We start from the raw sequence: 25,590 nt of genomic DNA on the forward strand, positions 1-25,590 counted from the left end.
TGCTCCTATGGTGTCTGTCTGGTAGTAAAAATGGTTAGACTAAAACCGTTAATAAGTATATTACAAGCAAGAGGGTAGTTAGCGGAATGGTAGATCCCTCTGGGATGGGAGAGGAAAGAAAAGATGTGTGAGAGGGAGGATGTGGTGTATGAGACATCCGGGAGGGGAGGGGAAGGGGAGACCATTAATATTCTGGTACATGACTGTGTCAAGAAAGACAACATCTTTGTATATAAAACACGTCCCTCTCTCCCTCTCACACACACACGTCCAAAGCAGGGCAGAACTTTTGTTAGGAAGGAACTGCAGGTGTTAGTTTAAGCCGAAGATGAGCACAAAAAGCACTGTCGTGCCGCTGCCGATCGGAACGCCTGTTGATGTTTAGTTGAGAGTAGTGTTAAACTTGTTCATGATATATGTATTTTTATTTCTATTTATTTTTTACTGCACACTGAATGGACACTGGTTTGAGTAACGTTTTTGTTTCCTCTGGGTATGTGAGTACTCAGGAAAATAACAATAAAGATATACAATACAATACAATACAAAAGCTGGAGTAACTCAGTGGGTCAGACAGCATCTCTGGAGAGAAGGAATAGGTGACGAAGAAGGGTCTCGACCCGAAAATTCACCCGTTACTTCTCTCCAGAGTTGCTGCCTGTCCCGCTGAGTTACTCCAGCTTTTTGTGTCTATCTTCAGAGCTTTTGTTATATGTGTGTGTGTGTGTGTGTGTGTGTGTGTGTGTGTGTGTGTAAGTAACATGTTATATCTCAGTTTGAAGAAGGGTCTCGTCCCGAAACGTCACCCATTCCTTCTCTCCAGAGATGCTGCCTGTCCCGCAGAGTTACTCCAACATTTTGTGTCTATCTTCGTGTTATATATATATAACGCTCTCAGAGTTCCCGGAAAACTAAACTCTGGAATTCGAGTCCGCTCAGTGAACGGGAACAGGAAACTGCGGTTTCACAGCAACGGGTTTGTTGACTGCTGGCCTGGCGAGGGATACAGAAATCAGACTGAGAGGAGAGGTGATAAGCTTCGAGACTGGAGGTGGGACCCCGGGACTGGAAGCGTGAAGAATCCTCATTCACGGACGAACAGAGGCTGAAAACTCAGCAGACACAACCAAAGATTATAGAGGATCTTTGGACACAACAGCTCTGGGAGGTTCGACCGGGCAGGCAAATTGGACCCAGAAAGTCAAGGATCGACCATGCCGGGACACAGCTCACGGATGCGGGTCCCTGTACAGGAACAGATCTGGGATTTGCAGAAAAAAATCCAGCTCTTGGGTGTGTGTGTGTGTGTGCTTTAATAGGAATACTAGTTTATAAATCGCGTTTGATTGGATTAACGGGTACCTGTTTAATGTACACCTTGTGTCTAGGAGCAGAATCCCCGCCTCCATATACTCACCTCCCATCCCTGAGTCCCTAATCCTTTTATCCCTCCCTTTCTCCTCTGTCTCATAAGTTCATGTGATAGGAGCAGAATTAGGCCATTCGGCCCTTCAAGTCTACTCTGCCATAGACAATAAACAATAGACAATAGGTGCAGGAGTAGGCCATTCAGCCCTTCGAGCCAGCACCGCCATTCAATGTGATCATGGCTGATCATCTCCAATCAGTACCCCGTTCCTGCCTTCTCCCCATATCCCCTGACTCCGCTATCTATAAGAGCCCTGTCTAGCTCTCTCTTGAAATTATCCAGAGGACCGGCCTCCACTGCCCTCTGAGACAGAGAATTCTACAGACTCACAACTCTCCGTGAAAAAAAGTGTTTCCTCGTCTCCGTTCTAAATGGCTAAAGGGCCTGTCCCACTTGCATGCGATTGCGTGCGTTTGGCGCGACCAAACAGAAGCGGAGTCTTAAGCTCTAAGTTCAGAGACAGAGAATTCCACACTCACAATTCTGTGTGTTACTCATCTCCCTTCTAAATGGCTTACCCCTTATTCTTAAACAGGTTCTGGACTCCCCCAATATCAGGAACATGTTCAATTATGGCTGATCTATCTTTCCCTCTCAACCCCATTCTCCTGCTTTGTCCCCATAATCCCTGACACCCGCACTAATCAAAAATCTGTCAATATTAAATCTTAAAAATATCCATTGACTTGCCCTCCACAGCCATCTGTGGCAACGAGTTCCACAGATTCACCACCCTTTGACTAAAGAAATTCCTCCTCATCTCCTTTCTAAAGGAAGGCTAACATTTTGTTGCAAGTTGTGAATGTTGCTGCAACATAAGTGAGGCTGTGGGCATCCTCCGCTTTGCTAGCTAGTTGTGATGCCAGCTGCACAGACATCCAAGCGGAGATATGGTGCCTATGTGAGGTATATCCTAACCTTTGTTCAAGAAGGAACTGCAGATGCTGGAAAATCGAAGGTAGACAAAAGTGCTGGAGAAACTCAGCATCTATGGAGCGAAGGAAATAGGCAACGTTTTCAGGCCGAAACCCTTCCTTATTTACCTTACTAACCTTACTCTTTGCTATCTTTCAGAGGGTGATCGTAAGGCTTATTATGAAACATCGCAGGATAAAATCAAGAAAAACAAGGAGAACATTCAACAGCTGAGACAAGAGAACAAACAACTGCATAAAGTATTGGCAGGAACATTGTTGGTAAGGTTGGAGTACCTGTTGACTACACACCTTAGAAAGTCTCTCAAACATGGAAGTCTTGATATGAATGAGTGAATGAATGAATGAATGAATGAATGAATGAATGAATGAATGAATGAATGAGTGAATGAATGGAGTGAATGAATGAATGAATTAACGAGTGAATGAATGAATGAATGAATGAATGAATGAATGAATGAATGAATGAGTGAGTGAATGAATGAGTGAATGAATTAATTAATGAGTGAATGAGTGAATTATTACTTTATTGTCACATGTGACAAGTCACAGTGAAATTCTATGCTTGCATGCCAAAGGTATGCAAATAGTCGCCACACAAAGGGCGCTGACACAGTTACAAATTAAGCAAAGTTACAAAATATGGGACAAGCATTTTCAGTGTGACCGAGCTCTTTCCCACTTAGCTGGATCTGTGACTACAATATTTCATTTTCATTTTGATTTTGCAAAGAAAACACTTGGAAGATCAAGGGTAGGGTAAGTAAACTGTTAAAAAATACTCAGAACGAGCCAAGATGTTACTTTGGCAAATTTAAGACACTATTGGAATAGACATGGTCTTGCAGATGTCATTGTATCACCCAACTCTGTGTCAATATGCATCTGTTCAAGTTAATGGCACTGCCATTTTATTTTTTTTTTTTTTTTTTTTGAAAATATTTTTTATTGGAGATAGGTACATAACCAAAATACATCATTACATGTCAATAATTATTACATTGTCTCCAATACTTTTTACCTTTTTTTTTTTTAAACTAGATAGAACTAAAGAGATAGTTGAAGTAAAGAAAGAAAAGAAAGAGAAGAAAAACAAAAAACAAAAACAACAAACAAAAAAAAACAAAAAAAAAAAAGGTAGTTAAAGAAGAATGGAAAAATTTGTTAAAATAAAAAAGACTTCATTCGAGATATATTCGTACATTTCAGAGTATAATATTTCATCCATTCTTTAGCCCGCGTGCTAGTCAGGTTCCTGTGCTGAACCATTCTGACCCTTTAAGTAATCAATAAAAGGAGACCATGTTCCAACGAATGATTCCTGTTTATCCAACAGGGAAAATCTGATTCTTTCCACGTTTAAGGTCTCCGTCATTTCTATAATCCACATTTTGATTGTGGGGGCCGTAGGGCCTTTCCAAAATTTTAGAATTAATTTTTTTCCTGTTATTAAACTATAATCAATAAAGTTTCTTTGTGTTGTTCTAAGTGTTTGATTTAATTCTAATATTCCGAGTATTATTAATTTTGGATCTGGGTCCAATTGTATGCTGGTTACTTTAGATATTATACTAAAAATATTTACCCAGAATTTTTTTATTTTTATACAGTTTGCAAACATATGAGATAATGTAGCTTCTAAATGTTGACATTTATCACATATAGGTGAGATATGTTGAAAAATTTTATGTAGTTTTGTTTTTGAATAATGTAACCTATGTATTACTTTAAATTGTATTAGAGAATGTCTGGCGTTTAATGAACACTGATGTATGTGTTGCAAACTTTCTTCCCAAGTATCTTTCGTTATTACTTGATTTAATTCTTTTTCCCATGTTTGTCTGTGTAAGTCCGTCGAGGGAATGTCACTGTCTAATAAAATATTGTATATATAAGATATTAATTTTTCTGTATTAGGATGTTTGTTCCAACATTCATCAAGAATTTCTGAATTTCTAATTCGAAAATTTTGGGAGTTCGATTTTACATAATCTCTAAGTTGAAGATATCTGAAATAATCATTTCCTCGAAGTCCATAAGTCTGTTGCAATTCCTGAAATGTCAGAAAAGTACCTTCCTTGTAAAGTTGTCCCATATTTTTAATTCCATAATTCTTCCATTGTGTAAAACCCCCGTCCAACCATGAAGGCTTAAACAAAGGATTATTCACAATTGGAAGAAAAAGTGATAAATTATCTAATTTTAATGTCTTTTTTAATTGTTTCCAGATTCGTATAGCACTAAATATTATAGGGTTTTCCCTATAAATTTTTTTGTTTAATTTAGACGTAGCAAATAATATCGAACCGATATCAAAAGGTAAACAATCTTCCTTTTCCATTTTTAACCAGTCTGGTTGATGATCTATTTCTTCCAACCAGAAATTCATATTTTTAATGTTAACTGCCCAGAAATAAAACAAAAAATTGGGTAAAACCAAGCCTCCATTTATTTTTGATTTACACAAGTGTCTTTTGTTTATCCTATGATTCTTATAATCCCAGATAAAATCATTAACAATAGAGTCCAATTTTTTAAAAAAGTTTTTTGCCAGATATATCGGAATTGTCTGAAAAAGATATAGTATTTGCGGTAAAAAAATCATTTTTATGGCATTGATTTTGCCTACCATTGAGATAGGAAGTGTTTTCCAGTATTGAATATTCTTATGTAGTTTGTTCAGTAATGGGGGGAAATTTGCTTTAAATAATGATGTATATATCTTAGTTACATAAATACCTAGATATTTAAATTTTTCATTTACTATTTTAAATGGAAATTGTTGTATTATCTGTTTGTTATGTTCCCTTATTGGCATAATTTCACTTTTATTCCAATTTATTCTGTATCCTGAAAGTGAACCAAATTGGGTTATTAGCTTTAATAAGTTTGGAATACTAATTTCTGGTTTTGTAATGTAAATTAATACATCATCTGCGTATAGAGAAATTTTATTCACTGTGTCCTTTGTGTTATACCCATGTATTTCCGGATGCCCCCTAACTCTTTCTGCCAGTGGCTCAATAGCAAGCGCAAATAATAATGGAGATAATGGGCATCCTTGTCTACAACCTCTAGATAGGCTAAATTTAGGTGACAACCTTTGGTTTGTAAATATTCTAGCCGTGGGATTTGTATATAACAGTTTTATCCATGTACAGAATTTCTCCCCTAGCTGCATATTTTCCATCACCGAAAATAAATAAGGCCATTCGACCTGATCAAATGCTTTTTCAGCGTCAAGTGAAATTATTGCTAGATCTTCATTAATAATTCTCTTAGAATATATAATATTAAATAATCTTCTTAGATTATAATATGAGTATCGTTTCTGAATAAAGCCTGTTTGGTCAGGGTGTATTAATTTATTCATCACTGTACCTAATCTATGCGCTAGTATTTTAGTTAAAATTTTCTGATCTGTATTTAAAAGTGCAATTGCTCTGTATGATCCCGGGTCTTCCAGATCTTTATCAGCTTTAGGAATAAGTGTTATTATTGATTCATTTAACGTGTCTGGAAGTTTCTGTTGAGTATAGATATCCTCATACAGTCTTTGTAAACGTGGGCTAAGCAAATCATAAAATTTTTTATAAAATTCGGAACCTAAACCATCTGGTCCTACTGCTTTACCATTTTTTAAAGAGCCAATAGACTCCTCAATATCCTTTATCGTAATCTCCCTTTCTAATAATTCTCTATCGTTTGAATCTAAACCTTTTAAATTACATTTTATTAAAAAATCTGCTATTCCTTCTGATTGTGCTACGGTTTTAGTTGAATAAAGGTTATGATAGTATTGGAGAAATCTATCATTTATATCCTTGGGCATTTTTAATAATTCTCCTGTCTCTGTTCTAATTTTATGAATTGTTTTTTCCCCTTCCATTTTTCGTAACTGACGTGCTAATAATTTTTGTGGTTTGTCTCCAAATTCAAAATGTAGTTGTTTGGTTTTTTGATAAAGTTTTATTACTTGTTCTGAATACATTTTATTTAATTTATATTTCAATACAGCAATTTTATTATGTTTTAAAGTAGATGGCATTCTCGCATTTTCTATATCTAGTTGCTTGATTTCAATTTCTAATGTTTGTTGCTTAATCCTGTTCTCTTTATTATAAAATGCTTGAGCAGAAATTAATGTACCTCGAACATACGCTTTAAACGTTTCCCACATAAGAGAAGTAGGTGTTTCAGGGTTGTCATTTACCTCAAAAAATATTTGAATCTGTTTAATAATATATTCCTGGCATGATCTTTCGTTCAAAATTTGTGGGTTAAATCTCCAATATGCTTGTTTCTCGGACATTCCATTTAATTTAATCATGAATGTTACAGGTGCGTGATCTGAGATTATAATGTTATGGTATTTTGAATTATAAATAAATGGGATAAACGTAGAGTCAACTAAAAAATAATCTATTCTTGAGTATGTTTTGTGTACTGGTGAGTAAAATGAATATTCCCGTCCCGTTGGGTTTTCTATTCTCCAGATATCCTTAATATTAGTGGTATTAATAAATGAATTTAGAAATACACTTGATTGAGATTTTACTTTTTTTTGCCTTGATGATCTGTCTAAGTATGGATCTAGTGTACAATTGAAGTCTCCTCCAATTATTAATTTATATTGTGTAAATTCAGGAATTTTATTAAATGTTTTATTAAAAAACTTGGGGTTATCAAAATTAGGCCCATAAACATTAAGAAGAATCACTTTTTCTCCATTTAACTCTCCAACTAATATAATATATCTACCATCAATATCCACTATTGTTGAAGAGTTCTTAAAAGGTATTCCTTTACGAATTAGTATTGCAACTCCTCTGGACTTATGGGAAAAGGAGGAATGATATGATTCAGCGATCCACTTAGCTTTAAGTCTATGTTGGGATTCCTTTTTAAGGTGTGTTTCTTGTAGAAATATTATATCTGTTTTGATTAAATTTAGATGCGCCAAAACTTTACCTCTCTTAATTGGTTCATTAATTCCCTTGACATTCCAACTACAAAATGTTATTCCCTGACCCCCTCTTATCATATTAACATCTTGCATATTGTTTCTAAGGTGGTCTATAACCGAGCAGAAGGTACAACACATAGAACCTGACCCTGCTCCCGAACCTCAAATAGATGAATTTGAAATCATATACATCGCTCTTCCGAACACATCTCCTTGTATTAGTCTTATTTTTCCATTCTAACATTAAATTATAAAAATATTTAAAGTGAAAAAAGTGATAGAGTTGGTTAGTATAGGGTGAAAGAGAAAGAACTACATCTACAATTAGTGTAGTTAGTGATAGCCACACTAACGTGGCTAGAATTCTAAAGACTTCCGTAGCCTTTGTAAAAAAAAAATTTCCAGCTCCGTGCCCGAAGAAAAAAAAGATTATTTCTAACATTCAAATAACTTCTTTGGGAGTTACAAACTTATTTACATATCCATACGTACACACACACAATATGCACACATATATATATATATATACATATACATATATATACATATATACCCATATGCATACATACACAAACACGTGACCCTGCAGAAAAGTTCAAAAATAGCAAAAATTCCCAACGTTATTATTCTCACATATCATATTAATTTTTTCGCTAAATCTATAATTTTAATTTTAAATCGAAAAATAAAGAGAAAAACCGTTAAACTTTTTTAATGACGTAATCTAATTTACCTCTTGCATATCTTCCTATATAATATAAGTATGTAATTCATTTCTACGTTAATCAAAGACTATTAATTATTAATCATTGTTATCAATCATATACAGTATTAAATTTTTATGAGAAATGTTAATGTTAATAATTTTAGTGGTAATATAGATATTTAATAAGTATTAGTTGTTACATATATAGTTAGGCATGAATATACAGATAATAATATTGATTAATAAACAAAAATACAAAGATCACGGTTTTATCCAATGTCCTCCGTCCATTTCGGTTTCCGAATGTCCTTAAAGCTCTTAAAAGAACTTTAAAGGTCCTTTTAGATCTGGCTTGACTCCTAAGGGGTAATGTAAATTCTTCCGTCTGTGGACGTGTTATTGACTTTTTTTGGCATATTCCAGTGCTTTTTCATGGTCTGTAAAAAAGTGCTCCTTGGACTTGTAGAAGACTCTTAGTCTTGCGGGGTAAAACAAACTGTATATCAGATCAGGTACCTCCTTCAGTATTCTCTTTGTCTCAGTGAACAGCGCTCTTTTCTTGAAGACTTCTGCCGGATAATCTCGATAAATACTGAATCTCGCACCTTCAAAAAGGAGCTGTCCACCTCGAACAATTTTCTTCATTAAATCATCAAATTCATGATCCAATTGTACCTTTACGATAATTTGTCTTGGACGGCCATCATCTTGTATACGACGTCCCTGCGCTCTATGAGCTCGACCGAGTGAAGGTTTGTGATCCAATTTTAAGGCTTTTTGTAGTAGGTCTGCCACAAAATCCCGCGTACCCATTTCCTTCTCACTTCCTTCTTTCACCCCTACAATTCTTAGATTCTTACGTCTTTGACGCCCCTCCGGCACTGCCAGTTTCAACATTGACAGATGGAATGGATGTAATGAATTTGTAACTTGTGTTTCAGAGTGATGAGAAACTTGACCAGGTTTCATTTCAAGATCATCATGAGAAAATGGCGCTGAGAAACAAGAGTGGGAAGGTAAACCTTTATTGGATTTCTTTGACCATTGCACAGCCATTACTGCTTGTTTCCAAACATTTTGGGGGTGCAAAAGTGGAGATCTGATTTTAATTCCAATGTCCTGGATAGAGGATGTTGATTTGAGATTGGTCTGAAACCAAAAGGGTCTTGACCAGACTTTAGCATTGACTCTGAAGTTTACTGTGTTCCACAAGTGCAGTGGAAAGCTAACTGTTTGGTAACAATTGACATTAATTAAACTGGGAGCCAGACTTAGTGACTGGTAATCTCTGCTCTGACATCAGGAACTCTACACACTCTGTCCCTATCTCATAACAATCTTGTTTCCTGCATCATAGCCGGAAACTGTTCAGATCTAAACCTGAGCCGCTGTAAAGGCAGAGATTGACACATTCTTGATTAGTAATGGTGTCAAAGGGTATGGGAGAAAGGCAGAAGAATGGGGTTGAGAAAGAAAATCCAACAAGAGGTCAGATGGACGTGAGACATATTGGTATTCTGCAGGAGAGGGAACTATATTCAGTTCTGTGACTGATGAAGGCCAGCTTGCCAAGTGTTTTCCTTACCACCTTATCTACCTGTGATGCCACTTTCAGGAAACAAAGCAAGCAATTTCATGTCTTCTTTATCAGATTTACTATTAAAATAGTACTGTGGATCAGACTCTAAAGTGGCAGAAATGATATTGTTTCAAAATTAATTACAATTTTCTGTTTAGACTTGATATATGTAACATTTTGATTTCTGACAATCTGTGTTTATCATAACATGCATTTGCCAGGATGTCGTAATAGTTATGGATCAGAAGGTTTGTGACAAGTCTAAGCGCCTAAATGCTCTTAAACATGAGACAGAAATGAAGAAGAAACATCAGATGAATCTGGATCTACAGTACACTAAGCTCAAGGGGGAGGCTGCCTTCCTGCAGGAGGTGGAGGAGAACACATCAGAGGAAGCACAGGTGAGAAAGGAAAAATCACATGAAAAAATCAGTCCAATTTAGTTCAGAGATAATAATAATAATAATGGATGGGATTTATATAGCGCCTTTCTAATACTCAAGGCGCTTTACATCGCATTATTCATTCACTCCTCAGTCACACTCGGTGGTGGTAAGCTACTTCTGTAGCCACAGCTGCCCTGGGGCAGACTGACGGAAGCGTGGCTGCCAATCTGCGCCTACGGCCCCTCCGACCACCACCAATCACTCACACACATTCACACACAGCGCGGAAACAGGCCCTTCGGCCCACCGAGTCCGCGCCGACCAGCGATCCCCGCACATTAACACTACCCTACACACACTAAAGACAACTCACAATTATACCAGGTGTTGGAGATTCACTGTGATGAATGTTTATGTAAACTGTGTTAAGTGAAGGTCTTGGTTTTTTTTTGTAATGTAAAAAACTGTAGTAAATGTAGTTTCGTTCAAACCTAGGTTTGAATGACAATAAATAGCATTCCATTCCATTCCTCTTGCTCTCTGTCATCATTCAGTACGTCATTGGCTTTTGTGTTTCAGACCTTGAGGCTGCTAGAGAATCGACTGGAGAAAACGCAGCTGAAATGTGTTGAGGCCACACATGTGATGAAGGTGTATCAACGACTTAAGGCCCATCTGCAGGTGTGGTCACTTTTCTTTTGCTCATGCCTTGCTAAAATTCCTAGGATGGGAGATGCTTTAGACTTTAGATATACAGCATGGAAACAGGCCCTGCGGCCCATTAAGTCCGCACCAACCAGCGATCACCCCAGACACTAATGCCCGCTGTCCCACTTAGGAAACCTGAACGGAAACCTCTGGAGACTTTGCGCCCCACCCAAGGTTTCCGTGCGGTTCCCGTAGGTTTTTGTCAGTCTCCCTACCTGCTTCCACTACCTGCAACCACCTGCAACCTCCGGGAACCACACGGAAACCTTGGGTGGGGCGCAAAGTCTCCAGAGGTTTCCGTTCAGGTTTCCTAAGTGGGACAGGGGCGTAACACTATCCTAACACACAAGGGGGCAACTTTACAAATTACCGAAGCTAATAAATATCTACAAACCTGTACGTCTTTGGAGTGTGGGAGGAAACCGGAGCACCCGGAGAAAACCCACATGGTCACAGCGAGAATGTAAAAACTCCGTACAGACAGCACCCGTAGTCAGGATCAAACCCAGTTGCCTGGTGCTTTAAGGCAGCAACACTACCACTGTGCCAATGTGCTGCTCACATACACACTGTTCTGTTCATGCAGACTGTACTGGTCATCAGCATGAGTTCCATGTCTCTGGACAATATTCACCATGACAATCCTTGTACCTTCAAAGGGGGAGACATTTGGAAGGAAAGGGTAGATGAAGCAAAAGGTCTCAGCGACCATTAGCATAGAGAGATTGTAGGAGAGTGTAGCACTGCAGATGCTGGTTTACACCGATGACAGACACAAAATGCTGGAGTAACTCAGCAGGACAGGCAGCATCTCTGGAGTGAAGGAATGGGTGGTGTTTCAGGTTGAGACCCTTCTTCAGGGGTCTGACGCTCTGCACACAATACAGTGGTCTGAAGAAGGGTCTCGACCCGAAACGTCACCAATTCCTTTTCTTCAGAGATGCTGCCTGACCCGCTGAGTTACACCAGTTTTGGGTTATACCAGCATCTGCAGTTCCTCCTTACATTATCCATGTACCTGTCTAACTTGTTTCATTAAAAAAAAGGGAGAGTCCCAGCCTCAACTACCTCCTCTGGCAGCTCGTTCCATACACCCTATGTGAAACAATTACCCCTCAGATTCCTATTAAATCATTTCTCCTTCACCTTAAACCTCTGGTCACGCTTAGCGAGATATTGGTGAACGATTGGTGACTTAATCGGATCTGGGATATTGTGTCCCTTATGTAATTCCATCCTTTAGGGCTTGCTCTCTGGATATCCGAATTGTTTTGAAACATCTTTTTGATCCAGGAGGAGAGCGTGACCTTTCAGAAGCAACTGGACACGTTGGAAACTGAGATCCTGCAACAACGACAACAGCTGAAGGAGCTGCAGGCCATGAACACAGGTGCTCAACTCTCTCGTGACGAAGCCAAGGTACAGGTCACAACATGCCCAACACACACACACAATACCGAATAAATCAGCATCGAAATCCAGGAGTCCTGTGCTTGCTTGGAGCAGCATAGGGCACTGATGAGAGGGGATCTCATTGAAACATATAAGATCATTAAGGGCTTGGACACACTAGAGGCAAGAAACATATTCCCGATGTTGGGGGAGTCCAGAACCAGGGGCCACACACACAGTTTAAGAATAAGGAGTAAGCCATTTAGAACGGAGACGAGGAAACGCTTTTTCTCACAGAGAGTGGTGAGTCTGTGGAATTCTCTGCCTCAGTGGAGGTTCTCTGGATGCTTTCAAGAGAGAGCTAGATAGGGCTCTTAAAGATAGCCGAGTCAGGGGATATGGGGAGAAGGCAGGAACGAGGTACTGATTGGGGATGATCAGCCATGATCACATTGAATGGCGGTGCTGGCCCATAGGGCCAAATGGCCTGTTCCTGCACCTTTTGTCTATTGTCTATTGATCCGATATTTCCTCATGACCCATGGTCTATGCCTGGTGAAAGAGCTGTCACCGATTTTCCCTGTAACCTTTTCATTCCCATCAATTCCCCCTCAGATCTATCACAGTTAATTAGTCCTGTGGGCAAAGACTTACACCAACATGAGAACATGGAGAAATAAGGTGTTCAAAAGACCTTTGGGTGAGGCGATTGGTGTAAAAATAGGTGGAGCAGATGAGGACAAATCAAGGCATCTAAGAGGAGTTAGACAAAAATGCTGGAGAAACTCAGCGGGTGCGACAGCATCTATGGAGCGAAGGAAATAGGCAATGTTTTGGCCCGAAACGTTGCCTATTTCCTTCGCTCCATAGATGCTGCCTCACCCGCTGAGTTTCTCCAGCATTTTTGTCTACCTTCGATTTTCCATCATCTGCAGTTCCTTCTGAAACATCTAAGAGAAGTTTGCCTGTTCAGACTGGAAGGACAAATAAACAGTGGCTTTCCCCTGTTCCTTCCTTGGGGAGCCTCCTTTCCTTCTTGTCTCCATCCTTTTCACAATTAAGGCGTGTAAGAGTGTTGTCAACACTTTATGAAAAGTTAGACCGTGTCTTGAAGTCAAATGGTCACAAGTAACATTGAAAGAGTGGTAAATGGAAGTTAAAAGTTAAGGGAGCAAAAGAAATTGCAACCTTACAGCATGCTGCCACTAGGAGAGTCCTCTAAAGCTTATTGATTAGGAATGTGTGAATCACCTATTCGTGTTCTCCAGAGATGCTGTCTGACCTGCTGGGTAACTCCTCGGGTTACTTGTCCTGTATTCGTGAAAAATGCATGCCGCCACTTTCTTGGAAATTTAAGGAGGTTTGGCATGTTACCAAATGTTATAACATCCTTGTATTGATGCCTTGCAGAAAGTCAAGTCAAGCAAGTCACATTTATTTATATAGCACAACTCTCGTTGGCCAAAGTACTTTACATTTGTTATAAGAATAGTATAAACAAACAAACTACATACATATATACATATAGCCCTCGCTCAGAGGACACCAAGAAAGGCTTGGGAATACAGATACGTTTTTAGTCTAGACTTAAAGGAGTCGATGGAGGGGGCAGTTCTGATGGGAAGAGGCATTGGCGGACTGGCCAGGGTGTCAGCTTGCCCGATGGCAAGTGGGCCCCTGTTAAATGATAGCATTGTAGTTGTGGGTGGGCCCCCTTTGTCTCCTGGCAACCAATATTTTTAGACCCAGTCTGCCACTGGGAAGAGGGATACTGCTCCACAGTCTAGGAGCATCGTGGCTGGTTGCATCGTGGCCTGGTACAGTAGTTATTCCAATACACAGGAACACAAGAGGTTGCCGAGTGTGGTGGGCTAATTCTGGTCCATCACGGCACAGCACTTCCCACCATCAAAACCATCTCGATGAGTTGCTGCCTCACGAAAGCAGCATCTACCATAAAGAATCCCCACCACCTGCACATAGATACATAGATACATAGAAAATAGGTGCAGGAGTAGGCCATTCGGCCCTTCGAGCCTGCACCGCCATTCAATATGATCATGGCTGATCATCCAACTCAGTATCCCGTACCTGCCTTCTCTCCATACCCCCTGATCCCTTTAGCCACAAGGGCCACATCTAACTCCCTCTTAAATATAGCCAATGAACTGGCCTCAACTACCCTCTGTGGCAGAGAGTTCCAGAGATTCACCACTCTCTGTGTGAAAAAGTTTCTTCTCATCTCGGTCCTAAAGGATTTCCCCCTTATCCTTAAGCTGTGACCCCTTGTCCTGGACTTCCCCAACATCGGGAACAATCTTCCTGCATCTAGCCTGTCCAACCCCATAAGAATTTTGTACGTTTCTATAAGATCCCCTCTCAATCTCCTAAATTCTAGCGAGTATAAGCCAAGTCTATCCAGTCTTTCTTCATATGAAAGTCCTGACATCCCAGGAATCAGTCTGGTGAACCTTCTCTGCACTCCCTCTATGGCTATAATGTCCTTCCTCAGATTTGGAGACCAAAACTGTACGCAATACTCCAGGTGTGGTCTCACCAAGACCCTGTACAACTGCAGTAGAACCTCCCTGCTCCTATACTCAAATCCTTTTGCTATGAAAGCTAACATACCATTCGCTTTCTTCACTGCCTGCTGCACCTGCATGCCTACTTTCAATGACTGGTGTACCATGACACCCAGGTCTCGCTGCATCTCCCCTTTTCCTAATCGGCCACCATCTCTTCTTGCTCCTCTCATTGCTACCATCAGATGGGAGGCACAGAAGCCTGAAGTCCAACATCAACAGGTTCAGGAACAGCTACTTTCCTATGACCATCAGGTTCTTGAACCAACCTACACAACTCTATTCCTGTCTCCACAACAGACCACATTTTGCGCTATTTCTTAATTTTATTTGCACCTGCGTCATTTTCTTTTCACTATCTTTTATGTAAAATGTATGCTCTCTATGATATCTGTGTCTATATGCCTGTGATACTGCTACAAGCAAGCGTTCATTGTGCCCAGTGGAGGACTGGGTCTAAAAATATTGGTTGCCAGGAGACAAAGGGGGCCCACCCACAACTACAATGCTATCATTTAACAGGGGCCCACTTGCTATCACTTCATCAGGGGTCCACTTGTCATCGGGCAAGCTGACACCTCTGGCCAGTCCGCCACTGATTGCATCCTACACCTCACCTTGCTTGTGCCTTTGACAATAAGTTCAACTCCACTTGTCATGTATGTGGTCAATGGCAGAGCCCCATATTCTGGTAGTTTTGTTAATGTATCGTGCAGCAACAGCCCAGCGACTGTGATAACGCCACTGCTTTTTGTGTTGAAACGGTTACCAGTGTTTGCGTGATGTTGTTGGCCAGGGTGAGCTCCGTCAGCAGGAAGAGGTTATGCATAAGGAACGTCGGGAACGGGAAAAGATCCTCAGTGAGTACAAGAAGCTGGCCGAGGAGAAGAGAACACAAGCAGAACGTGCTGAACGACGGGTAAGAATTACACCAAATATTTTATTTAAAAAAATTCTCACTCATGTATTATATTGTTTACAGTGCAGCATGTTTACATATTCTGTTGTGCTGCTGCAAGTAAGAATTTAATTGTTCTATCTGGGACATATGACAATAAAACACTCTTGACTATTGACTCTGAAAATAGATCTTTTATCAATGCAACTGCACATTTAGAATCACAGAATGGTTGCAACATGAATTAAGAGATTTAAGAGAGAGTTAGATAGAGCTCTAGGGGCTAGTGGAGTCAAGGGATATGGGGAGGTGGCAGGCACGGGTTATTGATAGGGGACGATCAGCCATGATCACAATGAATGGCGGTGCTGGCTCGAAGGGCCGAATGGCCTCCTCCTGCACCTATTTTCTATGTTTCTATGAAGGCCTTTTGTTCTGTCGTGTTCATACCAACTCTCTGTGCAAGCAATCCAGCTAGTCCCACTGCCATTCTCTCCCCCCATAGCCCTGAAAAATATTTCCTTCCAGGTATCAATCTCGCTCTCTTTTCATCTGATAAGGCAGTGTTTTAATCCAATCTATCAGTGGCCAACTCCAACAGTCCCAGGCACAACACTTCAACTTACAATCATCCTCATAGAGTAATACTGTGTGGAAACAGGCCCTTCGGCCCAACTTGCCCATACTGACCAACATGCCCCATCTGCACTAGTCCCACCTGCCTGTGTTTGGCCCACATCCCTCTAACCCTGTCCTATCCATGTTACGATAGTCCCAGCCTCAACTACCTCCTCTGGCACCTTGTTCCATACACCCACCACCCTTTGTGTGAAAAAGTTACCCCTCAGATTCCTATTAAATCTTATCTGCATTTTGTACTGATTTTGGATGATCAGCCGTGATCATATTGAATGGTAGTGCTGGCTTGAAGGGCCGAATGGCCTATTCCTGCACATATTTTCTGTTTCTTGCAGTCTTGGATGGAGCTGTTCCCAAACCAAGCATCCCGATAAAATTCTTGCTGCAACTCATCTGTTTAACATGGCCTGTAATTTGTACTGAAGATACATCTCGGGAGAAAAGGAATCGGTGACATTTCGGACCATCCAAAACGTCACCCATCCCTTCTCTCCAGAGATGCTGCCTGTCCCGCTGAGTTACTCCAGCACTTTGTGTCTATCTTCGGTTTAAACCAGCATCTGCAGTTCCTTCCTCCTGTAACTTGTACTGTTGGGGAACCTCTAATAGCTGAAGTGACAATGACCTTTTTCTGGGGTGGGTTTCCCTCAGGCTTTGCGAGCAGCTGCCCACTCCGACGAGCTCCACTTCGATCGCCCGGAAACTGCGGAAACTGCAACCGAGGAGAGGTCCAACAACACTCTAGAAGAATCCTTCCAATACATTAAAGCAGTTACTGGCGTCACTGATGTCCAGGTGAGGCACCTGGGCCATTTGTGGGAGAGGTCTGTCTGTAATCCAGTCAGTCATTGTGTGCTGGTCAATGCTTAAAGCTATTCAATGGTGAGCGTGCTCATAATATTTGATATTCTGTAATAAGAAAAGACATCAACAAAACCACTTTCTCCTTATTTATCCGGGTACTTCATGATAAATGTGTATTTATGTCACTGCTGCTTGATTCTTAACTATCACACTAAAAGCCCTGTCCCACAGTGCGAGTTGATTCCAAGAGCTCTCCCGAGTTTAAAAAAAATCAAACTCGTGGTAAGCACGGAGAATGAACGTAGCGGGTACGTCGGAGCTCGGGGACGCCTCTTAGCGCTAACGGCAGGTACTCAGGAAGACTCACTAACGGCAGGTAAGCACGGGAAGACTCGTGAAGATTTTTCAACACGATGAAAAATGTCCACGAGAGCCCCGAGTACCGACGAGTGGCCATTACCGTAAATCTCCGAGTTCGAATCAGGGCAAAACTCGGGAGAGCTCTTGGAATGAACTCGTACCGTGGGACAGGGGTTTAAGAAATAATGACATCATGTATTTCTGATGCTTCATCTCAATTCAAAAGATGAACTCAGTAGTTTAGTTTAGTTTGGTTTAGACGTACAGCATGGAAACAGGCCCTTCGGCCCACCGACCAGCAATCTCCCATATACTAATTCTATCCTACACACCAGGGAGTATTTGCAGAAGCCAATTAACCTACAAACCTGCATGGGTTTAGAATGTGGGAGGAAACCGGAGCATCCGGAGAAATCCCACAGGGAGAATGACTGTACAGACATTACCCGTAGCCAGGATTGAACCCGGGTCTCTGGCGCTGCAAGCCCTGTGAGGCAGTAACTCTATCACCATGCCACTCATTGTCAGTGCAATCATTAAACTGTGCAGAACACTGAGGTTTTCTGGCTTCTTGCTTTTGACCTCAGGACATTGTGAAACACTACATACTACAGGGAGAGACTCTGAAGCACTTGCAGCAACTGGAGCTGGAGAATAAGGACCAGTTGGTACAACTGAAGGTGGAGAAGGAGAGGCTGCAAGCACAATATGATCACATGAAATATTCTGGTGAAACCAAACTCTCCAGGTATGAAGAATATTATTATATTTCCTGCCCACATGTATAGCTCACTATTCGGTTCACAACACCCTACACTGTATAGACAAATATAGAAACAGCAGGAGTGCTTTGAACCATTTTCACCATTAAATAAGATTGTGAACCGGCCCCAGATTCATATAATAGATGTGTGAAAACGCACACCTCCAGATTCAGGGACAGTTTCTTCCCAACTGTTATCAGGCAACCGTACCATCCTATCGACAACTAGAGAGCGGTCTTGAGCTACTATCTACCTCATTGGAGACCCCTCAAACTAGCTTTAATCAGGGTTGTACAGGACTTTATCTTGCACTAAACGTCATTCCCTTCACCGTGTGTCTATACACTGTAAATAGCTCGATTATAATCATGTATTGTCTTTCCGCCATGATCATATTGAAGGCTCGAAGGGCCGAATGGCCTACTCCTGCACCTAATTTCTATGTTTCTATGTTTTCTATGTTTCCTCTAACTGGTTAGCACGCAACAAAGAGCTTTTCACTGTACCTCGCTACACGTGATAATAAACTGATCTAAACAAACGCTGCCATCCGCATTGCTAACAATGCTATTCTGTTAGATTGGATACATGGTTTTCTATTCTATCCTATGAGTGACTTCCCCACAGCCATCAGGCTATTAAACCTGGCTCGGACAAAACTCTGATTATTAATAACCCATTTTCTGTTATTTGCACTTTATCAGTTTATTTATTCATGTGTGTATATATTTATATTATGGTATATGGACACACTGATCTGTTTTGTAGTAAATGCCTACTATGTTCTGTGTGCTGAAGCAAAGCAAGAATTTCATTGTCCTATACAGGGACACATGACAATAAACTCACTTGATCTTGAACTTGATTTATCAACATATTGAATAATTTCAGCTACTAAATATATCCTGCCTTTTTGAGAACCTTCCCATTATCTGTCCTCTCTGGCTCTTGCTGTTCATTTAACTCCATTACTCGGTCATTAATTGCCTTCAGTTACACACATTTTTACGTTGGTTAACATACTTAATGGCAACATTTTTCCAACCACTTTCAATGACAAAGAGTTGGATAAATACATGTAAATAACATCCATCAATATTCCCCGATCCACTAATTCACTCACTTCTTCAAAAAATTCTGTCAGATCTGCCTCCATTGACCTATAAAAAATCCAGGTATTCAGTTCCTCTATCCTTAATAACACTCTAGCATTTACTGACAGCAGAATTAGGCTGTATTTCCCCCTCTTGCCTTTCATAAATATCAAAGTTCACTGTAAAGTGACCAAAAGGAAAAAATATAAAATAGGTATCAAGTTGTAGTTTTGAGTAAGGTTTGTCTCCTTAGGAAGTGGCAATGATTGTTCACAGTAAACTGGAGAAAACTGGAGTAAAGACAATAGACAATAGACAATAGGTGCAGGAGTAGGCCATTCGGCCCTTCGAGCCAGCACCGCCATTCAATGTGATCATGGCTGATCATCCCCAATCAGTACCCCGTTCCTGCCTTCTCCCCATATCCCCCTGACTCCGCTATCTTTAAGAGCCCTATCTAGCTCTCTCTTGAAAGTATCCAGAGAACCTGCCTCCACCGCCCTCTGAGGCAGAGAATTCCACAGACTCACCACTCTCTGTGAGAAAAAGTGTTTCCTCCTCTCTGTTCTAAATGGCTTACCCCTTATTTTTAAACTGTGTGTGGCCCCTGGTTCTGGACTCCCCCAACATCGGGAACATGTTTCCTGCCTCTAGCGTGTCCAAACCCTCAACAATCTTAAATGTTTCAATAAGATTCCCTCTCATCCTTCTAAACTCCAGAGTGCACAAGCCCAGCCGCTTCATTCTCTCAGCATATGATACCCCCGCCATCCTGGGAATCACCTATTATAGGTGAACTTTGTATAGGGAGGCAAGTAATTGAAGTAACGGAACAAGAAGTGGCTCAAGGCTTGCCCCATGAACTGTCCACTTTATTGCTACATAACGACTTAACATAATAATGTTTCCACGTTCCTCCTGGTTTTTGACACAGCGAGCAGAAATTGTTAACAGACCTGCAAGCTCACCTGGAGGATGAGAAAAATCGACGGGATAAATCGATAGAGCATCTTGAATATGTCAACCGCATCATTCTGTCCACTAAAGCTGGCATGGAGCACATCTCTGACAAGATGCAACACATGCAAGTTGTAAGTTCATAAGTTCATAAGTGTTAGGACCAGAGTTAGGCCATTCGGCCCATCAAGTCTGCTCCACCATTTAATCATGGCTGATCTATCTCTCCCTCCTAACCCCATTCTCCTGCCTTCTCCCCATAACCCCTGACACCCGCACTAATCAAGAATCTATCTATCTCTGCCTTAAAAGCATCCATTGACTTGGCCTCCACAGCCTTCTGTGGCAATGAATTTCACAGATTCACCACCCTCTGACTAAAGAACAAGAACAAGGGGTCACAGTTTAAGGATAAGGGGGAAATCTTTCAGGACTGAGATGAGAAAAACATTTTTTACACCGTGAGTGGTGAATCTGTGGAATTCTCTGCCACAGAAAGTAGTTGAGGCCAGTTCATTGGCTATATTTAAGAGGGAGTTAGATGTGGCCCTTGTGGCTAAAGGGATCAGGGGATATGGAATGAAGGCAGGTATGGGATACTGAGTTGGATGATCAGCCATGATATTGAATGGTGGTGCAGGCTCGAAGGGCCGAATGGCCTACTCCTGCACCTATTTTTCAATGTTTCTATTCCTCCTCACCTCCTTCCTAAAGGAACGTTCTTTAATTCTGAGGCTGTGACCTCTGGTCCTAAACTCTCCCACTAGTGGAAACATCCTCTCCACATCCACTCTACCAGGCCATTCAGTACTTGGTAAGTTTCATCGAGGTCTCCCCTCATCCTTCCAAACTCCAGCGAGCAGAGGCCCAGTGCTGTCAAACGCTCATCATATGTTGCCTCAGTGGCACAGACCTCACATCAGAGTATTACAGACAGTGTGCATTGCGTATCGTGGAGGGTTAATGCATGGATTACATAGTGTTCTGGAATTGACATCAGATTGATTTCAGCCAGAGTAAGAATCTGATGGATTCCATAGTTTTTACATAGGTAATAATGTTTTATATGTGCTCAGATTCTGTGAAGTGTTCCCTGTTCAGAACCTACATCACACCGTTATATACTGCTCAATTGTGGTTTAATTATAAGAAAAAGAGTATGCAGAGGCTTAAGGTTGCATACAATGATGCAATGAGGTTGCTACTTCGTGTCCCTAGGTGGCATAGTGCCAGTCAATTGTTTGTGTCCACTAGAGTGCCAATCTGTGAGGCACTCTTAAGACAGCTGATGTTTAGTTTTATGTGTCGCCTGGACAAGTCAGAGAACCACATAATTGAAGCCCTAGTCAGCCCTCTGAAAAGCTGCTATAGATTCACTTCTAGGCTAAGACTGCATTGGTGCAATAGCTTATATATATTTTAGGCTAATATGCAATTTTTTAATGTATCTTTGTAATTCTTTGTACTGTTTGATGTGTTATATGGACCTGTGTCTGAAATAAAGCTTTAATAATAATGTGATTAATTCTATTGTGCTATAGATAAATAATCTGCTCTATTCTGAAAGTGGTCCGGACATTCCCAGAGAATAAGCCAATTCCAAATTATCCCAAATAATAACCAAGATAATCCACTTGACTTCAGAGACTGCAGTCAGGAATTCCAAATAGTTAATATTCTGATGACATCCACTCTGGGATTAGACTATACAGATACAGTGTGGAAACAGGCCCTTCAGCCCACCGAGTCTGCTCCGACCAGCGATCATCCCATATACTAACACTATCCTACACACACTAGGGACAATATACAATTTTACAGAAGCCAATTAACCTACAAATCTGTACTTCTCTGGAGAGTGGGAGGGAACCAGAGCTCCCGGAGAAAACTCACGCAGTCACGGGGAGAACGTGCAAACTCCGTACAGACAGCACCGGGAGTCAGGATCGAACCCGGGTCTCTGGCGCTGTGAGGCAGCAACTATACTGCTGCACCACTGTGCCTCACTAATCAGATTGGCTCCAATATGTTTCAGATAAGCAGCAATCTGATCAATTAAGGTGGCACGGTGGGGCAGCGGTAGAGTTGCTGCCTCACAGCGCCAGAGACCCGGGTTCCATCCTGACTCCGGGTGCTGTCTGTACGGAGTTTGTACGTTCTCCTCGTGACCTGTGTGGGTTTTCTCCGGGCGCTCCGATATCTTCCCACTCTCCAGAGAAGTACAGGTTTGTAGGCTTGGTATAAATGTAAATTGTCCTTAGTCTGGGTAGGATAGTGTTAGTGTACGGGGATCGCTGGTCGGTGCAGACTGGTGGACTGAAGGGCCTGTAGCCGCCCTGTATCCCGAAAGTATAAAGTCTAAATTATTCAATACCTCGATTGGCAACATGCTACTGTAATTCTTTTTTTTTTTTTTTTTAATTCTTTTTTTTGTTTTTGTTATTCTTTTATTAGAATCATATACATATCATAACCAAAACACAATTTGTTTATCAATTACATATTAACACAGTTCTTTTTTAAATTTATTTATTTTTAAAAAAATTTAAATCATTTTTTAATTTAATTTATTATTATTATATATTTTTTGTTTGTAATTCTGCCAGACCCTCTGACTGTGACGTGTCTGTCGTGCTCTTCAGTAATATCCTTAAAATGCTGCACAGTTGCAAGAAAATGCCACGTAACTAAAATGTCCACTTTGTGCAGTCTCAGGATAGTATTGGCACCGTGGCCCTGATCTCCAGCTCGGAGGAGTATGTGTTGGACCTGCTGTCAGTGACGGACGAGAAGCTGCTGCAACTCTATCAGCAGCTGCGCACCCTTGATCTGCACAAGATGCTGCAGCTGATGGAAGAAGAAGAGGTGTGATACTGATATAACACCATCGTTCCATTCATTCAGTGACATCCAGTTGCGTTTGTTCTGGGCTTGAGGGTGAGGGGAGGGAGGAGATACAATATGCATACAATTACTCAGGGGTGGGGGGAGATTGAGGTCCTACTCATGGGTTGGGGAGTCTTCCTCTTGTGTATGGCGTGCACAGCCTAAAGTTGTAGGTCAACTTGTTCAAGAAGGAACTGCAGATGCTGGAAAATCGAAGGTAGACAAAAGTGCTGTGGAAAATCTGAAAAATAGTTTCGACCCAAAACATCACCCATTCCTTCTCTCCAGAGATGCTGCCTGTCCCGCTGAGTTACTCCAGCTTTTTGTGTCTATCTTCGATTTAAACCAGCATCTGCAGTTCCTCCTTACATTATCCAAGTACCTGTCCAACTGTTTCTTAAACGTTGGGATAGTCCCAGCCTCAACTACCTCCTCTGGCAGCTTGTTCCATACACCCACCACTCTGTGTGGAAAAAGTTACCCCTCAGATTCCTATTAAATCTTTTCCCCTTCACCTTGAACCTCTGTCCTCTGGTCCTCGATTCCCCTACTCTGGGCAAGGGAGTCTGTACATCATTGCTCAGATAGCGTGCTCCTTTACTGGGTAAGGTTGCCAGGAGGTGGCGTAGGATGGGAAAGAACTCAGTGAATCCCCCCCGATGTTCACTTCCTGTTAGAATACATTTAGCTGGCAATCGGTCGAATGCTGACAACATTATTTTTTACCTTTCAGTTCCATGCCAGTGTGGAAGGCAAATTGCCACCGTACAACATGAGGGTGAAGCTACCAGCTGCCCAAAAGCTGGACGTGTACGAGGGTGAGAATCCACACTTCATCACAACACATTCTCTCACTACTTTTGTAAAATTAGAGTTTTGTTTTCTTTGCGTGGCTGCAACCAACCACATATTGCTGTAACCATCAGTAAGCAATGCAGGAGAAGCTTCAAAAGCAAAATAGACAAAGAATAGTCTCAACCCGAAACGTCACCCATCCCTTCTCTCCAGAGATGCTGCCTGTCCCGCTGAGTTACTCCAGCATTTTGTTCCGATCTTCAGTTTAAACCAGCATCAACAGTTCATTCCTACACATTATATCTAGGCTGCATGTTTTTTTAATTCAAAGTCTATTAAACTTTAATACAGTTTACTCAAACTTTATCCAGAGTATAAAATATATACAAGACAGGCACTGTGTAAAAATTCTGCAGTCATTCTCATACATTTATTGCGTCATTACGAAGTGTTTACAAATTTTATCTGACACCCTTGCCATCCATGTGGCCCCCGGGGTGATATCCCCTTCCCGCATTTGAGGGGCTCCTCCAACACACCCTGTCCCCCACCCCCCCCCCTCAATGTCCAGCAGTGGAAGGACCCTAGGGTACATGGGATAAAACTAAAGGGCTCTCAGCATCAGACTGAAAGGTTGAATGTCCACGACACTGCAGATCTATGGAATCTTCTGCCCAGTGAGCTGTGGGGTCTGAATCACAGAGTGTATTTCAAAGTTAAGATAGGTTTTTGAACCACGGAAAACTAAGGGTGATATGGGTAGAAGGTGAGTAAGTAAGAGGAGACAGACACAAAATGCTTTTCTTTCTCTCCTTTTCCCTCTCCCTCTCTCCCTCCATCCCTCCCTCACTCTCTCCATCCCTCTCTCCCTCCCTCTCCCTCCCCCCCCTCCCCCTCTCCCCCTCTCCCTCTCACTCTCCCCCTTTCTCCCTCCCTCAATCTCTCCCTCCCTCTCTCTCAATCTCTCCCTCCCTCTCTCCCTCTCTCCATCCCTCCCTCTCCCTCACACTCTCCCTCTTTCCCCCTCCCTCCTTCCCTCTCTCTCCCTCGCTCTCTCCCTCCCTCCATCCCTCTCCCCTTTCTTCCCTCTCTCCCTCTCTCCCTCCATCACTGGACTCGTGATCACCTTGTCCTTTCCCCACCCTACCTTGGGTGAAACTCTAATGGACTCTCTCTCCCTCTCTGTGTCGAGTAACTAAACACTCCCCCGCTGCAGATGCTGACGAGGATGAAGATGCTGATGAAGACAATGACAGTGGAGACAATACTGGTGACATTATTACACGAGCGATGTTGAAGAGGCAGTCGCAGCAGATAGTTGACTGGAAGACCAAGAAGAAATCCCGCCCCAGAAGGAAGAAGGCAAAGCACAGATCGGCTCAGGAGGGAAGCCCAGCGCCCCTTCCCATCCTTGCTCGTTAGTCCTGTCTGTTGTAACTCTGGCTCCCAACTTGTAGGTAGTTTGTAACAATTCAGGAAGGGTGGCCAGAAGGATTGACAGAACTATTTGCAGCACGTGTTTTCTGAATAGATGCTAGGTTAGAAATCACTGGGCAGTATTTTGAAACAAGCACTAGATTAGAATCCCACTGTAGAGCAATAAATAGAGCCATCTCTCTCTCTCCCTCTCCTTCTCCCCCTCTCTCCCTCTCTCCCTCTCTCCCTCTCCATTCACCCTCTCTCTCCTTATCTCCCTCTCTCTCTCTA

At 41.6% G+C, this 25,590-nt stretch overlaps 1 protein-coding gene across 1 annotated transcript; it reads left to right on the forward strand.

Moving 5' to 3' along the window:
* The first annotated feature begins 1,155 nt into the window (after positions 1-1,155).
* odad3 (outer dynein arm docking complex subunit 3) lies at positions 1,156-25,590 on the forward strand. Its single transcript, XM_033050800.1, has 13 exons — positions 1,156-1,293; positions 2,504-2,625; positions 8,978-9,052; positions 9,837-10,016; positions 10,581-10,682; positions 12,003-12,128; positions 15,483-15,605; positions 16,875-17,018; positions 17,975-18,135; positions 20,180-20,336; positions 22,912-23,067; positions 23,822-23,906; positions 25,100-25,590. The coding sequence occupies exons 1-13, from the start codon at positions 1,215-1,217 to the stop codon at positions 25,303-25,305; spliced, it is 1,716 nt and encodes a 571-aa protein (XP_032906691.1). The 5' UTR covers positions 1,156-1,214; the 3' UTR covers positions 25,306-25,590.

The sequence above is a fragment of the Amblyraja radiata genome, chromosome 35 (genome assembly GCF_010909765.2).
Source record: "Amblyraja radiata isolate CabotCenter1 chromosome 35, sAmbRad1.1.pri, whole genome shotgun sequence".
Classification (NCBI taxonomy): Eukaryota; Metazoa; Chordata; class Chondrichthyes; order Rajiformes; family Rajidae; genus Amblyraja; species Amblyraja radiata.

Excerpts from the sequence above, each read along its gene's own strand:
- odad3 (XM_033050800.1), top strand. The coding sequence starts at position 1,215 with ATGCCGGGACACAGCTCACGGATGCGGGTCCCTGTACAGGAACAGATC. Across the intron at positions 20,337-22,911 it reads AGATGCAACACATGCAAGTT|TCTCAGGATAGTATTGGCAC; the intron begins GTAAGTTCATAA and ends CACTTTGTGCAG. Across the intron at positions 23,068-23,821 it reads AGCTGATGGAAGAAGAAGAG|TTCCATGCCAGTGTGGAAGG; the intron begins GTGTGATACTGA and ends TTTACCTTTCAG.